The sequence below is a fragment of the Ooceraea biroi genome, chromosome 10, assembly GCF_003672135.1.
Source record: "Ooceraea biroi isolate clonal line C1 chromosome 10, Obir_v5.4, whole genome shotgun sequence".
NCBI classification, from domain to species: domain Eukaryota; kingdom Metazoa; phylum Arthropoda; class Insecta; order Hymenoptera; family Formicidae; genus Ooceraea; species Ooceraea biroi.
The window spans coordinates 4,724,912-4,745,125 of NC_039515.1; the positions used below are offsets into that span (position 1 = coordinate 4,724,912).

General features: G+C 41.5%; 1 protein-coding gene across 1 annotated transcript; it reads right to left on the minus strand.

Moving 5' to 3' along the window:
• Positions 1–426: 426 nt before the first annotated feature.
• On the minus strand, positions 427–19,589 carry LOC105278468 (protein stoned-B). The gene is made up of 13 exons (XM_026973303.1): positions 19,247–19,589; positions 12,820–15,593; positions 11,318–12,441; positions 10,737–11,201; positions 10,480–10,645; positions 10,145–10,343; positions 9,528–10,022; positions 9,094–9,328; positions 8,706–8,874; positions 8,320–8,434; positions 7,694–8,012; positions 7,214–7,424; positions 427–7,020 (listed from the first exon to the last, which is right to left on the minus strand). Exons 2-13 carry the CDS (start codon positions 15,558–15,560, stop codon positions 6,876–6,878), a joined length of 6,384 nt encoding a protein of 2,127 aa, XP_026829104.1. The 5' UTR covers positions 15,561–15,593; positions 19,247–19,589; the 3' UTR covers positions 427–6,875.
• Positions 19,590–20,214: the final 625 nt, after the last annotated feature.

Here is a 20,214-nt window from a genome sequence, read left to right on the forward strand (position 1 = left end):
GTGCAGATTCTACAAATTCTCTTACAAGAATAAAATAAGATGTCTTTTAGATCTCACAATATTCTTAAATCAAGAATATTTTGAACTTGCTACAAATTTTTATCTAAATCCTTCTGAAAAAATTAATGAGATAGCACGAAGATTATTTGAATCTAGATTTTCGAATTTTCTATTCAAGATTAAAATATGCTTCTTTTCAATAATAAATATGATTGTCGCTATAGCGATCTTATTTTATGATAGATTAAAGAGTAATAGCATTAAGTCCAGAAATCTTTTCTGTGGGTGTACGGTGACTGATGAATCGTAGTCTATCTCAGTTATTAGTATCGAATTTCTTAATGTAAGAACGTAAGAAATCCACAATGGAAGGCTGCGACTGCAAAATCACTATTGCTGGAAAAATATAACTTCAGATGCGATCAATTTTCGTCCCTTAAACAATGTATATATATTATTTATCGGTACATAGAATTTATCGCTGGTACCATTAGCTAACAGTACATTTATTTCGTCTTCACTCCCAAAAATGATCTGTCGCATTCTGTCTCTCACTTTTCTTCTCTCTCTCTCTCTCTCTCTCTCACACACTCGTAAATTATTATACATGCCGTAGGTTCCTCAAAACGCTTCTGCTGTTCATTTTGGTACTTTTTGCATACATTTATCATACATTTATAGTGAATAGATTACAATTTTAAATAATAGATACACGTATGACGTAATGGATACGGTTACGTCGTTACACACACGCGTATGTTTGTAAGTTACAAGTTAGAAATTGCAGGGGTACTTCTAGATATTCCCAGTATTCCTCCGTTTATTTATAGGGAATTATTATTATTATATGTATTATGCATTATTTCTGTTACAACTTGGCCGCTCTTAAAGAGCCGATGCCATTTCGCTCTCGAATGATGAAACAAATCGAGAAACCGGAACGAAAAGTCTTCGTCTACTTCGTTTAAATTGCGCTACGTTACTCTCCACGTTATACAATCCACTATGCTGTTAATTTACGTTAATTTGTGGATTTTACGAGCTCAATGCGGGAAATATACACGTACGTGAATTATCGGTGTAGCGCTATAATTGTTGTACAAGCATTCGTTACGTAATTAGCTCTCTGGCCGTCAAAATTGTAATTGGCAACATTTGCCACTCAAAATGCGGAATTTATGTGAGTTACAGTAATTCGTGCCACCGTAAGACAAAGGTTCTCGAAGTCTAGGCTTCCTTTCGATGCTAATTCTACGCAAACTTTCTTCAGTTAATACCAAAAATGTATTTTTTTTCTTAATCACACTTACGTCGTCTATTTGAATTCAATTGCGTTTTAAATTGAAAGGTCTTTGAAATATCTATTTAGTATTTGAGACGTATTTCTTGAGTATTGTTATATCACGAGGTCTATTGCGTAATTTTGTCTTAAATCGATCAAGATCCACGTGCACGCAAGCAAAAACTTTGTCTTTAGAAATACTTTTCTTTTGCGACGTGATCGTTGCTGCAATCCTTCTAGAAAATCTATTTCCGGTTTTTGAGCCTGCAAAAATACTACCATTATCAATACTTTGCGTATCTCTGATAACGCATCCTTGAGTCATAAATTCTGCACAGTAGGAGGTACTCTGAGAATTACTAGTTATTTTCTTATAGATTGCAAAGTGTCCCGTGCTTAAATTAAATCAGAGAGACGCCAGTTTACTTTCATATTGTAGTAGCTTATATACATATGCCTCATACGCAATGTTCCCTCTAATTGCCTCGAAGCACTTGCAAAGTAGGGCTTTCTGCACTTGCTTAAGTACAATGTTAAAAGAAATGTACCATACCAGATTATTATACTAAATTGGTCAAAATTTATCATACGCGCTTTATGTACATGCGCATGATTAACGATCTCGCATACTTGCGTAGCTTAGAAGGAACGCTGCTTACACGCGCGTGCTGTGTTTTACAGAAAGCTCTGGATTACGATATGTAACGTAAGTTGCTTTATTCGAGTCTGCTTGCATACATTATATGCTATTTGCCACAACGCAACAAAATGATACATTTGTTTCAGCGCCGGTTCGCGTCGATTATCCCTTAAATGTCATCATCCGTTAATGTAACGTTCATTGTCACAAGTAACGTGTAATTACAACATCGATATTGAATTTAATAACATGTATCTATATGTGTTTATATAGATATTTCGCTTAGCACACCCACTATGAATTGTCTTAACGGTCTAAGAACTCATTAGCTTTGAACACATTTCAAATTTTACAAATTCAGAGTCTTTGGCAGATCTCCTTGTGACAACTCACTTGAATTTAAAGAGAATTCTCTAGAGTGAACGCAATAAAACTTGCCACTTTCGCACCTAAGAGATCGCTCGGCATTTTAAATATATATTAGACGACATAATATTGTCCGACATAATATTTCTGCAACGTTACTACGAAGCTCTTTATTTATTCCCATGCATGCAAATACATTCGCATAGTAAAAAGCGCAACAAGCTGCAACAAACAAAGCTTTCTTCGATGATCTCATTTAAGGGCGATCGGGTGCATATTGAGAAGAAGCGTTATTCACAAAGAAACGCACGTTGCTCTTGTATCTACGCGTCACACATCTGCCGTCATAGCACTCTTCGTCGATCCTACTTTCTAAAACTTACATGTCAATCTCACGAAAAGCGTGACTAAACTTTATATCTTTACAGACTTTTTCACCTGTACAGAACATTGTTTAATATACGATAGGGACAACGGTTATATTATCAATATATTGTACGCTTTCCTTTACAATTTAGTTCGTATGCCGAGTCGAATCAACAGGATTTATACCCTATCCGTCTATCGTCCTATCGTCTACGATTTCTACTTCATTTATGTGGAGTTAAGTAATGCTTCTGTTTCACGAGAGATTGATCGATACGCACGTGACACATTTATATATTGCAATGGAGATCGTGCTAATCTCGTGCCTACATTTTCAATTATTTATTTCGCGTACGTACTAACACCAAAATTATACTTTATACAGAAGGAGAATATCATCACATTTCACGAAACTAACTTGTATATATCTCGCTATGATGAACTTTGAGGATTCAGGAGCATTGTATGATTCTATTAAAATACATTTACGATTACGAATGAAATTAACAAGTTGCATTGTAATGCGCCTTTTATAAAGTGTAATAATATTGGAGAGGATTTTTGTAACATTTTTATATAACTGCATTGTTTGCCTCTCTTACAATTTTTCCCTTTTGTTTCAGGAACAGAGAAGCTATTGGAGAGGCAAACATACGCAGAATCGCAACAAACACGCGACAAGTGTCGATCGTCCTCCATTAAATGTTCAAAATCCAATGCTCGCATCGCATGCACGATCTTTTCTCTCCGCTATCCATACTCTCTCATTATCATTGTAAACATGCCGGAGTCACACTTATTCACTAATTACTTTATTTCTTTCTAACTTCTATACATGCAACGTTTAACTGTATTTATGCTTTTTCTCTTTTTTTTTGCTTAGATACACGAACGCCGTTCTGGTTCGCACGACGGTATTATGCATATTTTGAGATCACGAGCTGGAAACGTCACGTCTTGGTGCAAGCTTCCGTAAAGAAAAACTTGCCCAAAATCCGTTTAAGATACCAAACTCAAAGAAAAACCCTCGACACTGTAGCTTGGAAAGCTTTGCGCTGGTTTGAAGAGTATCTGATTTTGATCTGCAGATTTTCTGCATGCACTCTCTTAAAACTTGCATGATTCTTGCACTCTCTTAATGCTTGTATTGTTTCCGTTTGGAAAGAGAAGAATTTATCATATGATAAAAATAAGTTGAAGATATTGTACATTGTAGTTTAATAAAACTGCAAACGCAATTAATAATGTTTAATTTAATAATATTTAATAGAAATTATGGCACAAGATATTGCTTTGTCAATTTCTTTCCCCGTTGATTTTAATCGATTTATGTACGGCATTTTTATTTTATTATAATGGATTGTAACTTTTCTAGTTTTCTGGAATGATTTCAGAAAAGCACGAGTCAACAAGATGTTTGCGGAGAACTATTAGATTCACGTCATCGAGGATCAGAGTGGCAATTAACAACTAACAGGCGTATTTAATCTACACAACTTTGTTGGCCGCCTTTGTTGATATCTTATGAGCAACGTATGATCGACAGTATATCCGTTCGTGTCATACGATTTTCTTAATAGCTAGGGACTAGAATGACCTCTTCTGTCTTTCAGCAGATTTGAGAACGTGAACAAAAAATTCAAAACTCAACTGAAACTTACTTTGCTAATCGTTTCGATATCTTAAAGTTCCTAGAACGCGACGAGAGATATTATTCTCAGATTATATATAAGTAATGGAGGTTTCTCTATGCACTCCTCTCATTTACACATAGTGCATAAAATCTTACGTGTAATTATGCTGCTTTTTTGCACAGGTCGGTAATCGTTACACCACCGACTAAGAAGGACGAAAGTAAAACCATAACAGAACGGAAACTTACGATTCAAAAATTCACTACCACAAACACTTAGAGATTACGCGCAACTGTACGCGATTATTATTAACGCTTAAAATTATTGTATTGCTAAAGACATGCTACCACAATCTCACAAACTTATCACGCACTCATCGAGCTAATACTACGCGCACAATGAACACTACCCCGTTGTAGAGTTGTCAGTATCGCATTATTATTATTTGCTATTTAGCGACATTTACCAGTCGTTTCACGCAAGCACCGTCCTGATTCATCGCTCATGAGAGATGGCCAAATTCGAAGCTATCATTCGGTAATTGTTCGCGATCATTGACAATTCGACTGATGTAGCATGAACATTAGCCGCATCAACTGAATTGTCGAAAATCGCAACAAGCTGGATAAGGAGAATATCAGGCCTCTTGTCATCAATGCATTTCCTCGCCACGCATACACTTAGTGTACCAGGACGGTGGTTCGATTATCGTTCGACGACGTCGGCTCTCGATTCATTTTACTTCGATACACTTTGCATGCTTAAATTGTACAGGTAAATAAATTGTCTCGCTTCGGATCGTGTCTTTTCGCGTCTCTATGCGGACTTGCAAATGTCGCATTATTATTATTATTATTTAGATTTATCATTATTCTTATTATTACGATATTATTGTTGTCTGCACACTATCCTACAAGTTCTAACGCACAAGTAAACGCTTAATTGATAACTTAACGTATCTACTACGTAGCGACTAGATAACGGTATGCATATATCATCTGTAAGCTCAAACAATAGGATATGCTCGCGTCTATAAAACGATCTAACAGATTGTTGCCCTCTGATCGACGTAACGATGACATGATTTAGCGTATTAGTTAGTGCATTTTCTTCTCTAAATATGCTGTTTTATTCAGTAATATTAACAATAAAAAAATATTACTTTATATCAATATTAAAATAGATTAAAATCTTCAGAATACTGGAATAAAATCTTTCAGTTTCATGATTAATGTGTAATTGAAAAAGATGATGGTTGCCTCTGTGAATTCAGAAGGCGGCATTAAAAGTCCAAACGATTCCTGCGCAAATTTCTGAAAATTGCATACAATGGTTCGTTTATCTTCCATTCGTTTAAGAAGATGCATAGCGCGCGATAATTGTTCTCATCAGTAATGGAATTTCAACACGAACGATCATCTACAAGAGTGTGGATGAGCCATTGAAACGACACAGAGATATCACGAACACAAAGCTTTCCACCGCGAGTGTTCTACGACTTAGCAAGCTAAATGGAACGAAAAAGTGGTATTGTCCTTCCATTTCGAATTATATCCCCGTTACTTGTCATTAACCACTATATCATGCGCGAACGTGGACAAGATGTTTCGTGAATCGCCCGTCTGCTAGAAAAAAATATATTGCTTATAGTGCTGAAAACATTGCAGCGATTCGAAATTTTCAAACAAATTGCATGAAAAATACGAAAATCGCAATATCAAATCCAAAGTCCCAAGAGTCAAAGATCTCCACGAAATGTGGTTTCCACCGCATCAAACATGATAAATGCCACCATACCATAGAAGAAGATCAGAAGATTAATTTGGATCTTTCCAATTCGAGCCTTTTTGCTGCATGAGAAATTTCAGGCAAATTATTTCTTCGATGTGCGTGACTTGCGTGACTTTAATCAGATACTGGGTCATTATCCCGAGCCGGGTTAAGATTTTTTGTAAATCGATTAATTATATACTGTTTGCCGACCTGATTCCATTTCATATATCACGTACACAGTACACAGTCTCTCTCTTCCAGTTGGATTTTAACTTGGGTTTTGCTTTCACTCTCCTCATACAGAGAAATACGAGATCCATTTATCACGAGTACAGATAAACTACTGATAAATCTTTGAAGTGTGAAATAGCGCCTAATGATAATAGGATGTGTATATAATTAATGTGAACAGTAGATCTAAACCGCATTAGTTTCCAAGTCGTTGGGCAAATAGTTAATAAGATCTCTTGTTCTTTTCAAGAATATTCTTTCCATCTCGATCCCCTCCTATAATATCAGCTCTATAATATTTTTTCATGAATCATTATACTTTTGCATAAGTGGGATAATTATTCACTGTTTATTATAACTATCGGCGACTTACGAAACACCCCGTGCGGCCGATTCGCGCGCGCATTTTCTCTTTGTATATACAGATTAATAACACTGTATAGTACCTACGTTCGTCCCTTAAACGACTAGAGCCGGCTATGTAACTCGCGTTCTCTTTCTCTTTCCCTCTTCCTCTCACCCCTTTCCCGCTGTCTACGTGCTAATTGTTACAGCACGGACGATTGATCGATCCAGCGAACGATTACTCCGAGGAGTCGGAATCGGAGTCGGCCGGCGTGTCGGACACTTCAGTGTGGACTTCCGGCGTGGTTTCCGGGATCTTCTTCGTGTGCGTCGCCGAGACATACGCACCCGGTCCTTCACCCTGCGTATGCTCGATCATCACCCTAAACAATGTTTAATAGTGTAACGATGATCCAAAGTCTAAGTGTTTGGCAATTTTTAAAAATGGGAGAGCAGATAATTTCTTATTTTATATTAGAAATGTTACGTTGAATGTCCCAGAAGTTTTCTTAAATTATAGATTTGCCTTTAAAGCGATTTTTTATGGGCAAGCGTCAAAATTACTTCTAGACTTACCTGTACTCGTGACGCGACAAATTTCGGACGTACTTCTCCGGAGGTGCGTCACTGTCGCTGTTCTGAAGGCTGACGCTCCTCGCGGTCGTGTGGGATACCTGTGTCGCCGGCATCGTGAACTCCACGTAGCAATATCTCGAGAGATTTTCGGGGATTTGATCGTAGGAGGTGAGAGCCATACGGCAAACAAGCTGATGCGTCGTGTACGCGCCTGGAAATAACCACGAGTAACCGAAATTGGAGGAGAGCCAACAAAGTCGTCTACGTAATGATTTGAATGTGCACTATGTTTAAATCGAGACTTCTTCAACTTTTTATTCAGAATTTATAACGCACTTATGTTTAGTAAATTTTTTATTAAAACTATTCCAAAAAATATAAATTTTGTCCTTTTTAACGTTGAAAAAGAAATAATGCAAGAATAAATATTATAGCTGATTAGAAAATTAGACTGGATAATACAAGAAGGCGAGCACACACCTTGTCCCTCTTTCGGCAACCTAGGCATCCTCCACACGATAGCCCGATGTTGATGTTCGTATTTTGCCTGACCGGAAGTGACTTCCATCAGCTGTGGTTCCAATGTGTCGACAGCGCCCAAGAACCTCTCGATACCCTTGATCTTCCCAGTTCTTCTGTGCGCCGATTTCACCGAACCATATCTGAAATGCTTCTCCACCCTGAAGAGGTAGATCCAGCACTCGGGAATAGGAAAGCGAACCATTACGTCCTCGCATGGTATTTGGCCCAGTTTTCTCGACGCAAAACCCGGTACAAGAATATCTGCTCTCAACTCCACCTAATAACACGTAAAAAGGGATCAAATATGTACTGCACGATAAACGGTATGTTATTACGGAAGTAAAGTGCGCATCGTAGAAACAGAGCGTGAAGACATTTTAATAAAAACTTTACAGAATAAACTTTATAGTGATACCTATATAATAAAATGATATTCAACATAAGATAATACTATTTAACGTAAAAAGATAAAAAGAAAATACGCAGGACTTAAAATTAATGAGAGAATTAAGTGAAAATTCTTTAGGTTTGTCTTATCTATACAATGAAAAAGTTCATCATTATATTCTGGAGGAGAAGCTTACCTTGTTCCCAGTAACGCACATAACAGCTTTTAACTGAAGTGGCAGCTCTCTGTTTTTGGGCGGTCTTACGCGGAACCGCATCAGTTCAATGTAACATGCATCGGGTGGCTTGAACCTTAGGATGTGTTAGTAGGGAATTAGAGTTATAAATTGGATTTATAATTCTATGGTTAGATGCACATGTGCGAATTAAAAAATGGATCAGATTAAAATAAAATATGTATATTCTTAAAATAAAATAAATTCATAGCATTAATTTTATCACGATTTGCAGGCATGTTATAATTATTATAATTATTATTACTGTGAAAAGGAATCAGTTGAATCGTTAATGTGCAAAATTGCATTTATCTATATACTATGAAGAAACTATTTTTACTACGTACTTTATTATCCGCGATTTTTCATACTCGTCCTGCTGAACGCATGAGTGAAACTCGACGTTTTCCAAACGAATCCATTCTTCCGTCACTACGGGGATAATGTCGTGTCTGCCAACAACTTCTTTACCCTGTCGCCACATATCATTTATTCCTAACTCTACATCGGGCATACCTACGAAAAATTGAAAAAATTTGTTTCAGATTTCCAGAGAAAAGTGTAAAATAAATTGCAAACAATGCGCGACATTTTCATTGAATTTCCTAAAATTATATAATTTTTTGCGAATGTTACAAAAAGAGATAAACGTATCACATAAAATTGAAATTGAAAAGTATATTATAAAACAAATATCCGCTATAAAAAATACGCAATCATATTTGGAACATCTACCGGTAAGGAATCCCAGGAAGAAAAGCCGGACACGCGCGATTTGCTTCTCTACGTGACCTTCCGCGTTCTGTTCGACATACAGTTCATCTACGACCGTTATCTGCACTTCTTCCATTTTGTAACTTAGCGCCCGATCTCGGTGTGCTGGTAACCTGAAGAGAGCTTCCTCAATAGCACAGGAAAATTGTTTCATGTCCTCGAAACATTGGGAACCGAGTTTGAATAACTGAGAAATCTGCAATCGACGTATATAAAATACACTTATTGTTAGTGCAAGTTAACGCCTTTTGTGATTTAATATATATCATTATATATGTATATATAACGTTAAAACGACTCTTGGTTTGTAATTTGCTAATTTTTTACCAGTATTATGGAAGTTAATTTAACAATATAAAAAATACATTAATTAAATAGAAATTAAGATGATTTACCTGCGGTGCATGTTCAACAGGAAGACCCAATTTCTTCAGATCGCTGCCAAACTCCTTGACACCTTGATAATCCCCCTGAATGGCGTAAGCGGCGAACTGACTGAGTTTATTAGTGAGCCGTTCTGCCTTCGTGACTTGGCCGGGCCGTACGCCAGGTCTTTCTTTGTAGAAGATGTATTGCAGTTTTACCGTAAAGATCTTTCCATACTGATCGAATTGTTGAGCACCGATGTCTGATACTGAATAGCAAGCGAGCAGAGGCAATTCTTGAAATGGATCTTTGTCGTCTTTATTGTTGAACAGCTGCAATATCGGATTGTCACCCTGGTAAACCAGTTTGGCGAAGATCTTCTTCCAAAATCGTTGCCCAGTGATTTTCTTTTTATTCGGCTGTCGCAGCTGCATCTCCCAACCATCGCCAGTATATGTTACTCTCGGGAAGTCCTCGAGCGGTTGACTGACATCTTCGTCGAATAATGGAGTAGGCGGTGTTTCCTGAAAATTTTATAATAGTTAAAATTGAAATCAAAAGCACAAAATTTCGTGGAAGTATTGTATTGGGAGAAAAATGGGGAACGCGTACGTTATGAGATGGTGCAGTCTTTTAAAGCAAGTACCTGTGAATCTGTCCTGGCCATCTCGGCTGTCTGAGCAGTTTCGGATACCACAGCATCCTGTGCATTCCCGGACTTGTCGAAGGGATTGAAACGCGGCGCGGAATCTGCATATGCGGCTACCTGCGGACTCTTCGGTGGCGGTGCTAATGTAGGTACGGGTCCACCTTCCGCTGTCGTCGTTTGATCTCCTTCTTTCGGTCTAATTATTAAAGACATTGATAAATATGAAAAATGATAGCATTAATTTGTATCAATAAAATCACGGTAAATCTTTCCCTTGTGATAAAAAATTTCTTTATCTGTAATTTTACGGAAATGAACACTTTTTCACTCACTTAATGAACACGCTGAAATCCGGCCCTTCGTCCGACTCTGCCGACTCGGATCTTTTCACTTTCGTGTCAGGCGGTGGAGCTGTCATACTCAGGAAGGAATCAAATCCGTCGGCTTCTCCGAAGCCGGTGATCGCCGTTTCCGGGCCCGCCGCCGAATCTCCCCAAACTGAAGAAGTAAACGGTTTAGTTATTTAAACAATAAATAGTTGAGCATAGGGCAACATTTTACAATTCATGCTCCAGAATCTTGGTCTTACCGTCGCTGGAAGTGTCCATGGCAATTGGTCCACCGCCGAAGGCATCCAGGAAGGGATCCGCTCCATTGGTATCCGGTTCAGCGGCCCTGTCAAACTTGGATGCAAAAGCGTCGAACGAATCGCCTGTATCCTCGATCGCCTTCGTTGTAGCAGCAAAATTATCCAACTGTTCTTCAGGTCGATAAGCCTCGTTCCCAGGGAACTCCGTTCCAGGGATTGGACTGGTGGAAATCAGACCACCACTAAGCTCTTTCGTCGGTTCTCCAAAGTCGCCCAGTAGATCTGAAGCGAAAGCATCTTGAGTAGGCTGCGCAACTTCCGTCGTCGCAAACAAGGGTTTAGTGATCGCCGCAGTTGCGAAGGGCGCGGATGTTGTCTCGGCTACGCCAAACGGCATACTTGTCGTGGTTGTGTCGGTCATAGAAAAGAAGTTTGCGTCAGCGCTGGTGGAGATTTGTTTCGTTCCTGCTACAAAAGAGATTGAAATAAATTTATTATATGTCAATTAAATATTAATATTAATCATTGTTCTTCTTATTTTGTATATAGTCAAAGTTTAAGAACAAAAATTGTTTATCAACCTTGGAAGAGTTCGGTAGCCGCTGTCGATATGGGTTCAACGAAAGCAGGTTCCGTGAGATCCAAAACAGCACCAGAGTTTTCAGTTTCCGTTTCTATGTCTGCAAAAGGAGTCGCTGAAGATATCGAAGGCCGTTTCTCGTTGCTGACAGTGTCCTCCGAGTATTCCATTCCAAAAGCGGGCTGTGCCTGTGAAACCACAGGCGGCGATGTGATTTCTTCGCTCATGTTCGCGAAGGGATTGTCCTGTTTGGCGGCGGTCGTCAACGGGACACCAGTAATGAGACTGGTAGTGCTCGTGGTGGTCATAGGAGTAGAAAAGATAGCGGTCGCGGTGACATCTGTGTTGGGCGCGTCGAATAGGTCCAAGATATCTTGATTATTTGGTGGCTCGGCTTTGGTGTCATCCGGAATCAGATCTGGTACATTACTGTCGACGTCCAGGAGATCGGCAAAGCTGTGCTCCGGAGTCGGCGACGGGGAGTGCATTAGCGTGGGGCTGGGCGTTCTTGTCGCCTGCAAGCGGTCCAGAAGATGGTTCGAGGTCGCGTCCATGGCTCCCGTGACCGACAGTATTAAATCTTTCGTGTTCTTAGCGGGGGGTTGCGGCGGCGCGGGTGGCTGCGGTCTTGGCGGCGGTGGCCTCGATGGTGGCGGTTTTCCGTTCTTTGATGGTGGTGTAGATGCGATTGTCGGTGTCATCGGTTGTTCCGGTGGACTGATAACCGGCGTTGATTGTTTCTCTGGCGACGTTGTTTCTGTGCCAAATAGGTCCACGCTCGCGTTGTCAGGCGTGGCGAAAATATTGGATAATTGGCTAGTGAAGACGTTGGTTGCTGGCGTATTATCGACAGTCACTTCAAATCCGGCGCTCGGAGCTGTGCTCTCGATACCGAAGGAGGCGAACGGGTTGGTAGAATCGACGGACACTGCAGGTTCGTACGATTGTTCGCTGCTGAAATTCAGGAAAGGATTCTCGCCCGCGCCGGAAGTAGCTGTATCAGTGAAATCCTGCAGGAAAGGATTGGAGACCTGCGGAGGCAAGCCGCCCCCCGGCTCCGTTGCGTAATCATCCATTAAAAATGGATTTCCGCCTTTGGAATCCATGATTGAGCTTGGGCTTAAACTAGTTGCCTTAATAACTGTTATTAAGAGTTAATTATGATAGTTGTTAAAACTTAAGCGCAAAATCGTAAGAATTATATTTCCATCAAAATAGTATGGATCAATTGCAGTCTCTGTCCAGTTTCTTTGAATGTTAGATAAATCTTCTCTGGAATAATTTTAATTCATCAAGTGACGCAGGCATTCTTGATAATCTCCAGTTTTGTTTTAACATCATTGACGTCGCATGCAGCAAGCAAAGTTCGCAGATTTAAATAGATTCTCGTGAGACTTTAAAGGAGAATCACGTGTATTATTTTTCCGACAATGAGATATTCGAAAATTTGTTCTACAGGTCTTGAAGAAATGGAGCTGCAACACGATTGATAGTATATATTACTTCATCAGTTCCGATTCAAGTAATTTTAATTCAGTTCGTCCAGGTTCAATGGTAGCAAAACTCGTGTCAAAGGGATCCACGTCGTCGTCCACACTGAAGTCTTTGTTCTGAAGCGGTGTCAACACTTTATCACCGGGATCCTGCCCATCCAAGGACAAGAAATCTTCCGATTCCTTTACTTCGTCTGCTCTGGGATCGAAGTCTGGATCAATTTCTGGAACTACTGGTACAACAGTTGATACTACCGCGGGTAGATTAATAGGTTTTGGACGCGGCGGTGGTTGCTGAGGTAGCTGTTCCAACTCACTCTCCAATATCTTCAACTCTGCTTTACCGGGAAGGATGTTGGTCGCGATGGAAGTGTCAAAAGGATCCGAATAAGAGATCTCAATGGACTCTTCAATGGACTTACTCTCGATTTTAGGTGTGAGAGGTTTCGCGTCGACCTCGACCTCCGCGTCTAACAAACTCTCCTGTCTCTGGGGTTCGTGTTTCGAAATTACCTCCTCTTCAACTTTTTGTATCAGGGTTGATTGCAGCTGCGCGAGTTTCAGATCTCTCGATGTTACGGAAGTGGCCGTGAAGTCACTCTGCCTCCTGACAGGCTCGGCGGTGGCTCTCGGATCGAAATCGTAATCACTCAAACTGTGAGGCAGCCTCGGTTCCTGCTTCAGCAACTCTGACTCGATGAGCTTGAGCTCTGTCTTGCCTGGCGCGACGTTATTGACAAAACTGGTGTCGAACGGGTCGACATCTACTTCTTCGTCGTCTATCGGCAACGATTCCTCCAAGGATTTTTGCGATGGATAATATGGTGTTAACGGCTTGGAGGGTAAAGTCTTCTCCTCTTCGGAAGTTGCGAGAAGATCAGGCCTCTTCGACGGTGTCGGCAACTCGAATGCAACGGCCTTGGTTGGTGCTAGCTCGAGAACTTCCGGCCGGGAAGTTTTTCTTTCCACTTTTGTCGGTGCCGCCTCGGTTTTGTTATCCTCTTCGAAGGTAACTTCAAACGTGGGCTTAGTTGGCGCGGATGTAACTGGCACAGGTGGCACAGGTGGCCGAGGCGGCGGTGGTTTCTCAGGCAGCTGTTTTACTGATTCCTCATCTTTCCTCGGATCGAAATCGTCGTCGTCCTCGATGTGACTGCTGACTTGTTCGCCGAGCAATTCTTTCTCCAATACTTTGAGCTCTGTCTGGCCGGGTGGGAGTTCCTTTACTGCGGACGTGTCGAAAGGATCAACGTAGATGATCTCCTCCACGGGCGCAATTGGCTGGTCTGCTAATTGGCTAAGATCGGTTGTCGAACCGCCTAGCAGATCCCTTTTGAGTAATTGTGTGCCATTGTGATCGTTTTTCTGCTCGTCTAACTTTAGTAAACCAGTCTCGTAATCTCTGTTCAATCCAGCAGGATCAGTAAGAGATATGGATACTTCCGAGACTGGCAGTTCCTCGAGCTCCTTCTCGATGAACTTCAGTTCCGCTTTACCCGGTAGGATGTTAGTTGCGAAAGTGGTGTCGAAAGGATCAGCCTCGTCGGCAAAAGTGGCCGCCTCGAAGCTGGCTTCAATTATCTCCGTCTGAAAATCAACTGTTTCAGATTCCTTTGCTGCGAAGGGGTCATCAGCCTCCTCGAGATGAACCGGCTCATCCGGCGCGGCGTCTAGATCGAATTCGGCATCATCCAAGTCGGGAATCTCTTCCAATACGGTCTTTTCCTTCAGAACCTCAAACTCGGATATGTCTAACGGACCGTTCGGAGCTTTCTCGGTGATTGGCGTCGTAGTTTCCTGAGTAACTACGGAATTGACGGGTGTAACCGGTCTTGGTAACACGGGTGGTAGTTTTGTCAAGTCGACGGGGATGTCGGGAAGATCGCTATCGTCATCCAGAAGAGTCTTCTCTACGTCTACTGGTTCCGCCGCGACGGTTTCCGCCGATGGTTGTTCCGCTTCGTCAAAATCGTCCAACAGTAGATCCTGTTGGAGCCTAGGTCGTCTGCCTTTCGTAAGCTTACAAGTGCTCACATGATCGATTCTTCCCGACAACACCTCGACAGCATTGCCTAAGCTGACTAGCTTATTGCCTTTCTTATCGACTGTTTTGAGAACTTTGTCAGCACTAGTAGTATCGAATGGATCGTCCCCTGCCTCCTCCTCAGTCGGACTATCCGGTATGTATGCTAATTGGACATCGATGTTCTGCAGAACGTCGACATAAGTAGTGTCGAAGATGTCTTCATCGGCGGAGTCCTCTTGCTCATCCTCGTCCTCTGGGACTTCTACGAAACCGTCTTCGCTGACCAAGGGCTTCTCCTCCTTCTTGCCTCCTTGACCGTCGATCTGTGGCGGTTCACCCTCGATTGGATTACCCTCCTCGTCGAAACCCACCCACTTCTTCGATGACGATTTCTTGGAGTCCTCTTGCCCCGCCGGTTCCTCGGGTTTCTTTTCGTTCAACGGCGCCTTTCGCTGGAAAAACGACGTCGACTTTATCCGATCGAGATCATCCTGGGTCTTCTTGAGGACCGAGTCGACGCCAGCAGTCAAGGCCTGGAATTTCTTCCACTCGTCGGATCCGGTATTACCGCCGGTCGACTGACCAGACTCCTCGGCTTTCTGCTGGGCCTCCGCCCGCTCGCGCCGATAACGCTCGAGCTCCTCTGGGTCGAACTCTTCCTCTCCACCCTTCTTGCCCTTCTTCGGCTTTTTCTTCTTCTTCAGGCCCTTGGCTAGCTTGTGCATCCTCTAAAACCTACCGTGATGCGCGAGAGGCTTCTGCAAGTAGAAGAGAACATTACTTTTGTAAGACAATCAATTAAAAATTTCCAAGCAGCAAGTTTTCTAAGACTACAAAATTATATTTGCCATCTTGCTTCATAAATACAATATACGTGCAACTATTGTACAAAGATTTGTAATAAGTATTTCGTTTATATTATACATCTACGCTGTAAGTGTAGCACTACAAAGACGTGATCATAATCATTGCTTTAAATCACGTGTTCTACGTCATTGGCTAGAAAATTGTGTCTCGAAATACTGCCGACGCATGGATTATTGCCAAAAGAGGCCGATCGATCGCAGTGCAGTAACCGAACTTGTTTTCCCCTTGTCCTTTGGTCGCTCAATAAGCGAAAATAATCGATCGATAGACACAAGATAAACCAGTTGCCTGAATGTTCCTCAAAAATGTGCTCTTTATAGATTACTAATTTATTTACAACTATCCGATAAAATCATCTCAGCTAACATCTCACGTAAAAGATCGTTAGAGATTAAAATTGCCAGGAGAAATCAAGCTTGTCATATCTCGACTAAAATCGAAATATTTCCATTACATTTCGACGTCATTAAATCTAACGTAAATCTTGATGAATTTAATAATATCCAATTGTTTTATATGAAAATAAAATGTTTCTTTCGATGTATTATACAGAGCATTGGAACAATATACAAGTAAATTATTTAAAATATATTTCATGTTTTATGGTGATGTTTTATGGAAATAAATGCTGCAACAGGCATGCAAATAATTTACAGATGTTTTTCAGCTTATGCGTATGTTATTATCTTATGTTAAGCTAAATATCGGATACCAGCGTGCGATACATTGCAAATGAACATATAATGTACGCTAATACTAATAATAAGCTTACGATCATACACATATGCTGATTTACATTTTAATCAAATACATATCGAACTCCCTGTCAATAGAACTGAGTTAGTGTACTGGCGTCTGATGCATTTATGCGATCGCAACGCACTGTAATAAAATATCATCAACGTAACAAACTTTTATTTATCCATTAAAAACTGACATATGCCGCAGGGCATGTGTTAATTTTTGTTTTTAATATTTTTGCCACGTTTTTAACGGATAAATAAAAGAATGAAGTGCGTCTCCTGATCAAAGAGGCACTATCTACTAAAGGAGATGGCAGACAACGGAGACTTCGATCATAAACCCTTAAATATAACATTCTATCTCTTTTATAGCCACTCCACGTGTTGTACGTTACTCTGTGGTAGTAACAAACACCTTTCTACACAAGCAAAGTCCTTCGCAGTTACGTTTTGGTCATGGATCGTTGAACAGCTTTGCTACGAAGTAACACAGGTCCACTGTAGTGATGCACATTGATACGACGGTGCGCGCGCTTGTGTATGTGGAGTATGTGTCATGAAATTATAATCGATACATGAAAGAAGGAACAGGAGAGTCACCGATCTTTCGGACACAGAATACTTTCTTTTACGATTAACAAGGACACTTGATAATAACTGTCATATGCCCCTGGATTATTAATGCCAACATTGGGGATCGCTTTTGTTGATTCTTTTGCTGCCTTTCATGATTCTCACAGGAATTGTATATGAAATAAGATGAAAATAATGTATAATAAATGAGAATGTAACGGTGGAGAATTATCAGATGTGCGATAAAGATGTCCTTCTTACTTGTATATTTAATTAGGTCATGACACATTAAAACTCGAACTCAATAATCAATTGCACCTGTCACATTTCAAGTGAAGTTAATACGTTAGTTGAGATGATATTCTGCGAGATTCCTCTAGCTATTCTATGCATCTGTCACTTGCGCGTTTCGCCGGAAGTCAATCGCAAAACTGAATACGATAAATTTTCGCGTGTGGATTTATTATCTCGATTATATTTTATCTTTTAATTCTACACAATATTTTAATACCTATTATTCTCTATTTTATTATTTTATGTGTGGTCGGCGAGAATTTCGTACGTTAAATTTACGCGTGAGTGGCAAAATAAATAAACGGTAGGTACTCAAGAAGTTTTCTTACCGGCGAATCCGTTCAGATAATTCAGAATTTTGGTTCCTTTACGACATAATGCGCAACACACGGCGGCAAAATCAATACTTCGTACGAAAATCAATACTACATGAACATCAATGTTTATAAGGAGCCACGGAAGCACATTCAGCGCGTTTTGAACATGTCTTTCGCGGTAGAACCGATTGCGGGGAACGGAAACCGTCGAAGAGAGATGACCTTTCCTGCGCTCAGATCGATTAGGTCTCCCGAGTCTTATTGCATTGTTACCGTGTACTAGACTTTGCGCTCGTAGTCGTTGCCGCGTCAGCTACATTCATCCAAGTGTACGGGGCAGCGAGCGTCTCAAATTGGAGCACGCGGCGCAGCACGAGTGTAACTTCTAATTTTATCTGCATCTGAAAAAGTTCAAACAAACGTGCTGCGCCGATGGCTCACCTCCTGCGTGTCAATTTCCGGAAGGGATCTTCGGAAGAAACAGTCCGCGTGCGAGGCGATGAAATTACTCCGCAACGCCCCTGACGCGTCTCCTCGGCTCCTCAAAATTGCTTCACAGGCAGGTGCATGCGCTCGCGTTAAATTCTTCGGCAGTTTCGTCAGGCATTTCCGAGAAAGCGGAAGTGAAGAAAATAAATTAAAGATGGGCATTTAAAAAGTTTGAAACCTAAACCAGATATTTGCACATGTCGACTTCATGTACGTTTTACAACTGAGACGAATTATTTTTCAAGATAAGCTTCCCACTCGTTTACGAACACACACACATACACACACATTTTTTTAGCACCCGCTAATAAAATGATAACTAGTCTTCGAGTAGAAATATACGTCCGGCAATTATCTTATAAGTCACTAAAAATTGATGACATGGTTTCACAAGCTACCATTCAGGAGAGCTGAGGGAAGATTAAACAAAGCGCTATAATAACTATCGGAATTTCGAGATACGCCTAAATGCGTAATAACACGACTTACAATCAGTAGCGGTGCTTTTCCTGGCATGCGCGGCATGTCAATTGGATGTACGACGCTAAACTGTCCCTATTTTCTACATCAAGAACACGCTTGTCGCGAACAGCACCGTCAATCATCGATTCGTGAAGAAATTAGTTAAACATGCAACTAATAATGGAGCGATCCTACAGCTTAAAACTCGACAACTATGTCTAGAATTCTGTCGGAATCATCCTTCTACAATGTGCGGATATTTCCTAATCGCGAATCTGCATGCGTAGGTAGAACGCTATTTCCGTATTCGGCGCAAATTCTCCGACGCTCCGAGATAGCGGAGCAACTCGCATAATCGCGATTATGTCGGGTCAAGTCGTCGACGCAAGATCAATCAACAGACCGGTGGCTTTGCCTGTTGCAAAATCCTGCGGCGAAATTCGCGAGAAAAGCATGGAAATAGCGTCCTTGCTCAGCGAAAACGCGTCACGATCGGGATCCGGAGAGCGCTCGTTCGCCGGAAGCGATCAATTCGAGCGAGCGTGCGGGAGCGCCTGCCGTCGGGGGTGGCACCGTCGTACGCCTCTCGGTGGCGACTCTCCGCTGACGGGGGTAGCAGCGAGCGAGCGGTGTACATCCTCGCGTCGTGTAATACGTAATACTCACGATTTCAGCCTCATCAGCCACGTCCATACGGCGCACATTTTTTTCGCGTCATCCCGCTCAGCTTGGTTCCCGGGTAGCGGCCTCGAGGTGGCCCGAAACTCGCAGCCGGCGCACTCTACTCGACACAAGAGAGAGACAGAGAGAGAAAGAGAGAACAGAAACGTGAGGTAGACGACGGCGGTGGCGGCCGCGCCGGATGCGGAAGATCGGATAGACGGAAAATCGGATACACAAACGAGCGGATGTATATCTGCTTTCTGGAAACGAACGGCGGACGACAACGGCGACGTCGGCGGCGACGGGCGTCGAGAGAGACGCGAAGGCCCTGCCGAGAGCGAAGGCGACTCACCTCGTACTCTCCTGCGGGCCGAGCTATTTCCAGCATCGATCCGTTTCCATCGGAGAAGAAACATGCGCGACGGCCACACCACCCACTGCCCTCGGCGCGGCGCGGCGCGGAGCGTCGCGACGCCGGCAGTGGCGACGGCAGCGACGGCGGTGGCGCGAAAATCGACGGCGCCTCCCGCGAAGCCGCGGATGACGATATCCGGTGCGCGATGGGCGACATTCAGAAATTTACTGCTCGCGTTCGCAGCTTAGAGCAGTTTTTACATTGGCGGCTCTGGATAAGATATCAATCGCTTTATGCTGTTATATTGAAGAAGGAATTAATTAGAAAATAAAATTGCGAAAATAGAACGCTTAAATATATAAATCAAAATAGCTTTAAGGCGGATTGGGTTTTCGTATTGATTGGTGTATAATTAGGTGCTTGGCATTCCACTTGAGCATACACCCTCAGATAGGATTTCTGATAACAAGACGAAAAATATTCTTGACTAATTTAATCGTATTACAAGTATAAAAAATATGAAAATAAAACAATTTTTAATTAAAATCAGTAATTTCTATTCTTCTCTCTCGAATTAAATAAGATTGTCTTACTGTCTTGAGACAAGAGTAACATG

Excerpts from the sequence above, each read along its gene's own strand:
- LOC105278468 (XM_026973303.1), bottom strand. The coding sequence starts at position 15,560 with ATGCACAAGCTAGCCAAGGGCCTGAAGAAGAAGAAAAAGCCGAAGAAG. Across the intron at positions 11,202-11,317 it reads GGCTACCGAACTCTTCCAAG|GAACGAAACAAATCTCCACC; the intron begins GTTGATAAACAA and ends CTTTTGTAGCAG. Across the intron at positions 10,646-10,736 it reads CATGGACACTTCCAGCGACG|TTTGGGGAGATTCGGCGGCG; the intron begins GTAAGACCAAGA and ends TTACTTCTTCAG.